This window comes from Loa loa (genome assembly GCF_000183805.2).
Source record: "Loa loa unplaced genomic scaffold supercont3.227, whole genome shotgun sequence".
Lineage (NCBI taxonomy): Eukaryota > Metazoa > Nematoda > Chromadorea > Rhabditida > Onchocercidae > Loa > Loa loa.
Genome location: NW_018108407.1, coordinates 75,172 through 85,957, shown reverse-complemented (window position 1 = coordinate 85,957; position 10,786 = coordinate 75,172). Strand labels below are relative to the sequence as shown.

The 10,786-nt window shown below is 34.4% G+C and overlaps 4 protein-coding genes across 4 annotated transcripts; all 4 read right to left on the bottom strand.

Annotated features, from left to right (window-relative positions):
• On the bottom strand, positions 1-1,184 carry LOAG_09140 (hypothetical protein; the record flags this gene model as incomplete). Its single annotated transcript, XM_003144668.1, has 5 exons — positions 1-107; positions 338-360; positions 517-684; positions 901-1,072; positions 1,160-1,184. The coding sequence occupies 5 exons, from the start codon at positions 1,182-1,184 to the stop codon at positions 1-3; spliced, it is 495 nt and encodes a 164-aa protein (XP_003144716.1).
• Positions 1,185-1,259: 75 nt separating this feature from the next.
• LOAG_09139 (eukaryotic peptide chain release factor subunit 1) lies at positions 1,260-4,060 on the bottom strand (the record flags this gene model as incomplete). Its single annotated transcript, XM_003144667.1, has 10 exons — positions 1,260-1,339; positions 1,421-1,568; positions 1,846-1,910; positions 1,987-2,116; positions 2,523-2,678; positions 2,752-2,942; positions 3,100-3,228; positions 3,408-3,557; positions 3,691-3,866; positions 3,963-4,060. The coding sequence occupies 10 exons, from the start codon at positions 4,058-4,060 to the stop codon at positions 1,260-1,262; spliced, it is 1,323 nt and encodes a 440-aa protein (XP_003144715.1).
• Positions 4,061-7,263: 3,203 nt separating this feature from the next.
• Positions 7,264-10,319, bottom strand: LOAG_18216 (hypothetical protein). Its single transcript, XM_020450880.1, has 7 exons — positions 10,057-10,319; positions 9,630-9,772; positions 9,231-9,334; positions 8,624-8,814; positions 8,199-8,452; positions 8,008-8,127; positions 7,264-7,645 (listed from the first exon to the last, which is right to left on the bottom strand). The coding sequence occupies exons 1-7, from the start codon at positions 10,130-10,132 to the stop codon at positions 7,523-7,525; spliced, it is 1,011 nt and encodes a 336-aa protein (XP_020305396.1). The 5' UTR covers positions 10,133-10,319; the 3' UTR covers positions 7,264-7,522.
• A 13-nt stretch (positions 10,320-10,332) lies between these two features.
• Positions 10,333-10,647, bottom strand: LOAG_18215 (hypothetical protein). Its single transcript, XM_020450879.1, has one exon. It carries the CDS (start codon positions 10,614-10,616, stop codon positions 10,449-10,451), a length of 168 nt encoding a protein of 55 aa, XP_020305395.1. The 5' UTR covers positions 10,617-10,647; the 3' UTR covers positions 10,333-10,448.
• Between the last annotated feature and the right edge of the window lie 139 nt (positions 10,648-10,786).

Sequence of the window (10,786 nt, the reverse complement as noted above, 5' to 3'; positions counted from 1 at the left end):
TTATGAAGCAACAAAGGGTAAAGTAGAAAACTCGTCGAATTCTTCACTGGGCACGTAACACATTCTCAACATACTTTCATCGATCCTCTCATTCGCTGCGACATATTCTGAAAATTCGAAGTACAGAAAAAGAGTCCAAGAAATGACAAATCATAAAGCTAAATTTCACGACCGATATTAGGCCTAACACTTTCTTGCACTTCCCTAAGCTATATACAAAGGAGCATTCAATTAACGCTTACTCAACTCCAAAGCAAGCAATAATAGCAAAGCTTCTCGTGAAAACGGATAATGACGGTTATTGTCAACACAGTGTGATAAATATTTTATTAGAAACCAACAATTTCCGTCATTTTTTTTCTGAATAATGCTAAAATCTACAGTTCGCATGGATTGGTATCCACAGGATCAAGCCCAAACAATTTATATTGCTAATAAAACATAACATCCTCTCAAAATCATACCAGTAGGTTATTCTATTTGCCAAAAATTTTCAAAAAAAAAGAAGAAACATACCCGATAATCCAGTTTTTCTGGTCAAGCCAAGTTGGTAACAAAACGCATCCATCAAATAAAATTCTGTTTGCAACCAATTTCATAGATGGTACAATTTTCCGTGTGTATGCAAAGAATGGGTTACTGCAGTATTCTCCTGCTTGAGTACCTTTTCTTCGACCGCAGCAACTCAAAATCAGTATTTTAAGAAAAGATCCAAACGAAGAGAAAATAATAAACCGAAAAGATCAGAACTTTAATTTCGAGGAATAACCATTACATAAATAGCAGAGTAGTCCAGAAAGGTCAAAGATTTTACACGAAACAAAACAGCAAACATGTGAATTTTTATAATATCAAAGTGATAAATATGGCCATAAAAGTAGAATTCGACAAGTAATGTACCTTGCCAGACGGCATGAAGAGTCGGTGGCTGTCGCGATTAAATTGTAAGTAATTTGTGATTCGGATGAATGAAGAAACTGACAGATTTTTCCAGGGTGATATAAAGAAATGATTTCTACTACTAAATACGACAAAGAAGTATAGATCGAACATGTAATAACGATAATCCAACCTAAAAGAACAACATAAACTTTCTTAATCCAAAGATTTAGGATGGAACCGCCCAATTAATTCTATCGATAACGTAGAATCATCAAACCCTGAAACGGGAAAATAAACCACATTTCTAAAAACATACAAAACATACACGAAAAATCCCAGAAAATGAAAGAGTAATCGCGACTAGCCACCGAATATAGTCAATAATCATCAAGATTGATATCCTCGATACCGTCGTTGAGATCATTCAGTTGAAAGTCTACACGATAACGCAAAAGACCTGTAAATAAATACAAATTATGTTAGACAAAATGCAATCTTCAAAAACTCGCAAGATCAAACAGTATAACAAACCAAATACCTCCAATACCACCAAAGCCTCGCACAAACTGTGCTCCTTCTTGCGAGCGGTCTGTAACAATTTCCAAAGCTGCACCATATGATTTATAATTGTTCGCTAGCCATTCTAATAATGGCATCGAATCCATAAGTTCTAATTCCACTCCAGTCTGAAAAAAACATATCGATTTTCTCTGACACCACCGTGAGAACTGAAGAAATTATGTTTTAACAATACTCTTCCTTTTTTACCTTTCCAGGTTTGATATTTTGCGAAGTTTTATTTGAGTTAATTTAGAGAAAAATAACGAACGGAACGGTAATCCATTACGTCTCTTTCACCACTATGACAAATATTAACCGCATTCCTTTCTGCATCAACAGATTATACAAAGTTGACAACTATTGATTTTTTTAATGTTTCTAAAAAAAAAAAAAGTGACATACGGATGATTCAGTGAAATGCGTCTTATTCTTTTCCTGATCCGGATCCAAGTACAGTAATTTTTCCTCTAAAAAATGCAAAAATTAGTAGGAGAAAAATTAATCCAATGAAAATTATATATCTGAACAAACAAAACCGAATACCTCCAGTAGCCGGATTTTTAAGTTGATATCGTACAATATCCAAATTTTCCCAACAGATCAGTGTTTCTACAGCACCCATCTCCAATGCTTGCAGCGTATCTGTTACACCATAAACATATTTTCCCGAATCCTTTAAAAGATGAACATATTTACTTATTTCACATGAAATAGAACGGACTAACTGTAGTGCAGTGACGAACAGGCATCAACTGTAACTGATGTTAAACCTGCAGACGACATGCACCTTAATTTCGGAAGTTTGACTTTGAGATGTGCAAAGTTCGACACACAGCACAATTACTAACTTCCAAAAACAATGACAAAAACCACTTCTGTTATACGGAAATACTCTTGCGAAAACGAGGGAGAGAAAATAAAAGTTCATTTAAAAAGAATTCGAAGGTTATTCCCTAACTCGACAACTTATCATGCAAATGAATTGTATTAGCCAATACTTTTAAGGAATCTGCATGTAATGTTGATATAGATAAGAGTGACAATAATTTAAAAAGCAACAGTCAATGAATTTGAAGTACCTGCGAAATCTCATCAAAATATCCATTAATTAACTTTTTCTCTTGGATGAATTTCACATTAGCCAGTGCATCTTCTGCTAATTCAATTGCTTGATTAAATCCATTCTCGCCACCGTATGAAATATCTACCGTTTTGATGATTTTTGCTTGGAGCCGCTGTAAACAACATAAAATTAGGATCAATTGTAAACAAGAATATGCTTGATTAATAGCAGGAATCATTCCTCACCTGATCAAACATATCGGATTGGCCAAGTTCAGTTTTGAAATCTGCGCTACCAGCAAGGATTAGTCCTGCCACATTCACTTTATCATTTCGAATAAATATTTCAACAGCCGTTTCCGCAACCTTCCTCACATAATTGTGACGTTTCTCCATACGAAGTCGTGCGAAACGCAATGCAGATTGTCCACCACGACCTGCGAAGGTGCAGAAATTCGGTATGATAAATTACCATATATATACGATTATCTCTGATAAAGCCTTGTAATTAATAAAATACAAATTAGTAATTATTTCCTGTAAAATAAAATCACACAGAAACATATAAAAAGTGGGGACGGAAGCAAAAATCACCATGCTTTTTCGGCAAATCAACTGTGAATTTGTGCAGCACCTCACGTGTATTACCTTGCAGTGTTCCAAACAATGACCCATTACCATCCATTATAATAAAACCAAACTTATTGTCATCAGCCAAGAGGGCTGCAAGACAGGAAGAATATTTGTCAAGGACAAAAACAGAAGTGACAATATTCGGACACAATCTTATGACATTTGTTTACGCACTGAATGTACGTGATGACACGTTTAACTGTACTTGCACGTTAGAACACCCTAATGATTATGCTCCATTAAATTGATCAAATAACATTTATAGACACCCTGTAATGCCTCTGTATGGAACTTGTTATCACAGAGATAAAGTGAAGTATTTATTGGTTTGAACGGTTCGAAGTCAATATTCACTTTCTTTTCCTTCCCTTCATCCGTTACAATTGTGCCACAGTAAATCACTAGACCATTTGTTGGTACTGAAAACAACAATCACTGAATTGCAATCAGGTTTAATTTTTAATGCTCATATCATAACTCAATCCTCCGTTTGACATCTACATATGCATATTTCACTACAATGGCTATTTATATTTCAAGAAATGAACCAACCTTTGTTATAAAGTTTTAGTCTTCCTTGTACCGATGTAATGGCACCCAGTACTGATAACCGATTCACCCGAGATTTGATATTTGACGCAGTGCCATATTCATCGGCTAACATTTTTGAAATACGAGCAATTTGATCGCGTGGTGGTATTATCAGAGAAATCATCGATGTCCCATTCCTGGATATTTCCATTACTTTATTTTGAACCCCTTCTGGTTTAGCTTTTCTATTTAAACTAATTACTCTATGATCAAAAAATAAATCGACCACTAACCCTCGAGCCATTTCCAAACTTTTGATCAAACGTTTGATTTTCCACACTTCAACGTTGTGATCCGCTGCATCTTCACCGGAACCAGATGGTCCAGACATAACTACTAATGTTTACGTTTCTTTCTCAGCTAAATGACGTCAAGAAAGTCAGTGCTGTCCTCACTGATTGAAAATTTATCAATCCAAACTTTACAGTCCTTAAAAAAGGCAGAATATGGCATATGAACAATTGGGAGACAACATATGGATCAATTGTTCCTTATATCATCGATGAGCCCCGTCTGTTGTAGGTTAGTCCAATGCATTAAAGTAAAGATCATAAAATTAGATCTAGTTAATTAAGGTTAAGGTTAGACCTATTTAACTTCTTAGGCTGCAACCCACTCTAATCATCTCTATATCACTTTAATAATTCATCCAGTACGATTTCATAATGATAACCAGACTTCGATATTTGCTTCATTCCCGATATTTTAAAACAAATGTTCCACGCATATGCACAGTTCATTGTTCATTCTCTAAACTGAAGACCCACTAGCCATGATACAATATTTCAAAAACGATTTTACAGCACTTGATAAAAAAAACATGAGGTCATTAAAAATGAAGGAATAACCGATAATTTCGTTCGTGCTTTCGTCATTGAAAAACTTGAAGAAATGACAATTAGTACACAATTTATAAAAGCTTCAAGAGAACTGCTGATTAAAAAATTAAAAATTTTACTTAACGAGATAATAGTAAGAAATATTGTAAAGGGCAGTTTTTGTAAGCACTTTAATATAAAAGATGGCAAGAGGCTTGCATCCTCTATAATCGAGAAATTTATAAAGATAATCTAGCTGATCAAATAGTAAATAAAAACTATGTAATATATTACGCTGACTATTTTGTAGAGAAATGGAAGACAAAGATTACATTCTTGGGGATTAATACATTTCTAACAGATGGTTGAAATTTCCGACTCAAAAATGTAAATATCGAAAAAAAAAATCCGGACAATGTCATCCCAAACAACTCCGAACTGGGACAAAATAAGAGGGAAAGAAAGTGATCACTGTAGCACAACCTCTAAGTGGTCACTTCAGTAGTTCTGATGATCACTTCGGTTTCCGGAATATACAAGTCACCACGAAAACAACCCGCGAATAAAACCACCCCAAACCACTGACACCACGATGAAGGACAATGCTTCCAAATTTTTGGGAAAACTGCAAACGGAAACTTCGGCTGTGCAAGGGAGCGCAGCGCAATTCCCCGTCCTGTATGGTAGAACAATTGTATTCTATCCAAGAGTTAGGACGTTTCCGGCTTTTCTTGAATGATTGACTAGTGATAAGACACTAGCACTAATGTTTAAACTGTTACATATGGCAATAAAATCACATCCTGCAAAATCAGAATCAACTGATCAATAAATCAGGCCAAGTAGAAGACATCCAGGATTAATCTATGGGCATTCTGTTTACATGGTAACAGTATACAGTATACTCATATATTTAATTGGAGGTATGTGTATATCACTGATCTTTTTTATGTAATAATCTGATGACAAACTACCTGCACTGATCATTAGAATCCCCTAAAAAAACGAAATGTTAAATTAAAAATCATCCTGGTACTTTATATATACCAATTATTTCAGATGAAGATGAAAGTGGATATGACAAAAATTGTTGTTCTCATCAATTATTATACATTATCGATCGAATGGAAAATGTGTGCACTATTACCACAATTAATTTTTGTGTTGCACAGTGTCAATTCAGTTAACCTTTTGCTAGCATACATCATGTTTAGTTTATATCCTATCGTTGTGTATTGTTTTATTTCCGATGACATGATGGTAAAGATAAAAGGATGAGCATTCAAAATATGCAGCAAACACCGGAAATCTCTTATTTCTATATTTTTTGCTATTTCTATATCCGTATCAATACTATTAGCATGAAATAAAATGATAATTAATGCGCATGGTAACGACAGAAAAAAGAGATTAAAAGAAAAAAATGTTCAACTCGAAATAAGTTATAATGGACTGATATATTGTAGAAGAAATTTAAGGAAGATTAGGCATTTAAACGATTGATAATATTTTTCTTTTTTCATGTGGCATTTATTCGTATTTCTACGATTGGTTACATTTAACACGTGCAACAGTGCTTTAATGCCTAAAAGATAGCTCTGATAAAAAATTTTCGAAACTACTTTTGTCCTCTTTTCTTTAGAAAACATAAAAAAGAATTGCATATTTGTGCAATACCTAATTCAGTAATCTCAATTCTCTTCATGAAGTATTAAAGTTTAGAATGGGCAGAAGGCTAAATGATGAGAAGCCAAGAATAATGACATATACAATGAACAACAAAAATTTACTGTTTCACTTACACCTCCAAAAACAATTCCATTACCATGTTACTTTCCTTTCAATCAGTCGCTGTGATTTCATTTTTTGATATTTTTACATTATTCTGTTTCTGTCTGACCAAACTATTCCCTTATGTTTGACGATTTCATTTTCAGTTAGCCATCACTGAATACAAATGCATTAGATTTAAAAAAAGTATGATATCATAGATGCAACTGATAACGATTCTAGCACTCCTCTCGTTTTCTATGCAACATATTTATATATCTGATCAGAGGCAATAATAATGGCACATTTCCGACCCTTAAACGATCTAAAATGTAAGTGATGAATAGATATGATCAGTACCTCTGTTATCTCTCAAACAAATAAAAGCTAGATAAAAAATGATATGGAGGAAACATTTGTGCTACCTAAACGGGTTATGCATCTTAAAAAGATGAACCGGATAAATTGTTTGGAATGTGTAGAATTCTATACAAATAGAACAGAACGTATTATCCAGTAGTTATTGAATGGAATTAGGAACTCATTAGTACAATAAACATTTAGTACTCTTCCAATGAAATCATGAATTGAGTAAATCTCGTCCAATCAATCTGACCATCTATTATAGACTTCCTTAGTCACTTCAGCTTGCTTCATATAGGTATACTTCGATGCTTTCATTTTTTCCCATTGTTTTTACTATTTCTTAAATCTATCTTACGTTCATCACGTAGTTTCCCACTTAATCTTCACTCACCACATTGGATGTTTACAATCACGCTATTCTTCTGATATTTCAGCCAGCTTAACTTTTAATCAAACAAGATCGAAATGTTTTGGACATAAAATTACTGTGTATATGGCGATGTTGCATCCAGTACAATAACCAAAGTTTCTGCACATCAGTAACCAACCAAAACCTTTTCCTGGTCAAATGAAGGATAAAGTACTGATGCTTTTTTACAATATGCCTGAGGGTGTTGACCAGACTTAACACATTTCCACAACAATTTTACACTTTATCATCAATCACAGAAAAGAAATATTAATATTTGTACAGCCCTATCCGCCATATTTTAAGTTGATTAAATATAACATTGATATCAGTTATACAGTTCGATGCTTGAATTCTCAAACCTATAATTACATCACTATTGTTTCTCTATCATCCTTTATTACATTTATAGTTTATTGACGAAATCTGTTCAAAGAAATAATTTTCGACACTTTCGAGTTGTCCAAAAGAACAGGAAAGGTTGTCCATAAAGAGTAGGAAATTCGGCAGTTTCAGGAATAAAACAAACATTAATTTTTTGTAGAGATACTTCCTGAAACTACAAATTTCGGCTCTTGTCAAAAAGTATTTACAGCAAATTAGGACGGCTACCCTAAAAAATTCTTAATCCGAGTGCGATCAGAGCAGTGGGAAGTGAAGTGGCAATTTCTTTCAATTTCTTATCGTTTCTGTTACCAAACAACCCCTTTTTCATGACGAAAAGAAAACAATTGACTTAATCGAGGACTGAGTTAGAAATATAGTGAAAATTGAAATCAAAAACTCCAAAAAGAAAACACAAGGCATACAAAAGAAACATCTTAGTCAAAAAATGAATTTCTATTCCTAGGGATTATACCAATCTAAGAAAAGTAATGTGAACGTGAGAACAATAATACAAAACAAAAGAATTACACGTCTAGATGCCATATTCTGGATTGCTTGACGTATCTGTTCGTTTCCAATTCGAATATTCTCAACCGTTAGCAACGTTGTTTCGTTTACAACATTTATATCTCTCTCCTGTTCCGAAACCTAGAATTAAACTAAGTCAGCAACTACAAAAAAGACATGAAAAGAAAAGAAAGGTACACTTAATCTTCTACCTTTTCGGCAAATGTTGCTTGCAACTGATGTAGCTCTGCCATCTGTTTTTCCACCTTTTGAATATCGCTATCCACTTGAAGCGACTGAGAATATAATCGCTCATTTTCAATCATAAGCTGAGTACGTTCATCGTCATCTAAATTACTAAGTGAATCCATATCATCATCCGCTTGTTCAACTTCTTGGAAATCGAACACTTGCACATCAGACCATCCATTCTGTTTTAACTTTCTTCTTCCATCTTCCTTCATACCTGGAACAGTTCTATGGCAAATGAGAGTGAAATAAACAATTGAGTTGGAATGATCGTACAGTAGATCCAATTTAAAATTAAACTAACATAAACTAATTCACATATATTGTCAGGTTACGCTATTCGGTTAGAATGGTTGTTATAGTGAATAATAAAAAGAATGAAACGAACCCGTACTCTGCGAAACCCTCTTCCTCAAACCGTCTTTGCCAAAAATGATGGCATCACTTAATACAGAATCTGAAACTGACGAAATATCAGATTTCAGTGATATAGTTTCAACCGAATTTTCGTTAGCCAATCGTTGCATCAGCACTTCATTCCTTCGTTTCATGCTGTATAATTGTGCCAATGTAGCCAGTCTAGAAACGAATAATTAAAAGTTATGAATAATACATCTGCGCATACAAAAATAATATAGCACTGTACAGTGAGATCCAATAATTTTAAAATCCGATCCATATCCGTCAGAGCTTTTACGAACTCTGACTTGTGCGTTCAAGTGCTATGTGGATGTCAAAAATATCGCCCGTGTCAAGTTTTGCAAGATATAATTCTCAAACCTTTCAAACACATATCTGCTCTTATGGACAGGATGTTAAAAGAAAAATATGAAAGGAAGCACCTAAATCACTAATTATATCATCGGGTAAGCGAAGTACATAATATTTTGAAAGTTATAACATGGGAATATGACTATTTCCGGTGAGTAGGAACATCATTACCAGCATACTCAATATCTCTGCAAACCAAGGAATCAGTAGAAAATGCACGACACCTGCATGTTCGCCGCATATTACTTATCTTTTTCGTTCGCAAAGCTCGCATTTCAGCAACAGTTTTAGCCGTTCCATTGAAATGTTTGCCAAGCATTCGCAAAACCTAAAATCGTCTATTTATATAATAACAGACATAATATACCACATTTTTTTGACAAAATGCTGAAATTGAAAATTCGAACTACCATATTACACTTAGAAATCTTTGATATGCTACAGAAAAAGAAATGATGGGTTACAGCCGGAAGCGAAGCGGATTTCTAGTAATGAACGACTGGAGAATAATAATGATTCAGCTGGTTAATATTAAAGTAGGGAAACTTCATGGACGTTGGGACTTATGGAGTTTTCATGACCAAATGGCCTCCGTTTTATTGAAAGCAATCCAAAATATACACCTCGAACAAATGTGGACCTTCATCAACAGCTCGTAAATTGCTACTGCTGATTTTACGTTGAAATGCTTGTATAGATTGCATGCAATCTTGCATCATTCCCTCAATTTTTGCATCCAATTCGTTCCGTTCAAAATCATTCATACCTACAAATTGAATGATTAATTTCGTACACAGGCGAAGATGGCATTACGGAAATTATTCTCTTGGTGGTACTACAAGGACGCTTGACCTTTCCTGAAAAGAATACATGATGCCAACACGTAGGCTGTTTGTTCCATTTGCTAATTATACAGATTATTCTGTAGCTAAAGGTAGTTGAATTCACAGTCAGATCAATGAACAAAATCTTGCTAAATCTGAATAAAATCACACTAGAAGTGATTCTATCATGAAATGCTATGGGCACATCTGGCAAAAATGAGCTCACTATCTGTGTACGACGCTAATAATCGTCTTGAATGACCAATATCGGAAATATAATTTTTCCTTCCACTGATGACCATATTTCGAAGAGCGACTAATTCCCGGCGAATTCTTTGAGCTTCAACTGTACATGACAAAAAATTGAGACTTGAAGGCTTACGAGGAAATGTTTTCTCCAATTTTTCTGAAGCGACAAAACAATCTTACCCTAAACATAATGATAATAAATTTACAAAAATAAGGCCACAAAAAATTTCAAACTGGCCCGTTGATGATTTTCGACGAATTCAATTATTAGCATAATTTAGAAAATAATAAATGCAAAGTACCAACTGAAACACTGGAACACTTCAAATCGGTACTCAGAAAAATTCGGGAACCTGAAACCTAGATGAATTACTCGCCGTCGAAGCTGTTAAGAGGAATTTCTGTTTGTTGCTGTTGTCGTTGTTGCTTTTGCATCTGAGCTCGTTTTAATCGCGCTGCTTCCTGTGTTCGCATCATTTTCACTCGAGCACGAAACAACGGCGTTTTGTCTACTGGCATGATGACTTGTGTACTCATATGGCAGCACCTTTACTCACGCCTAGAAATTTAAAGTAGATTTAAAATTAATCAAAGCTGGAGGAAATCCATGTTACTGTCATAGTAATATGCGTGCAATGAAATCGATATATCGGAAAAGAACAAGCAATTTTAATTTCTACGTCCTTCTACTTTGATTACAAACCCAA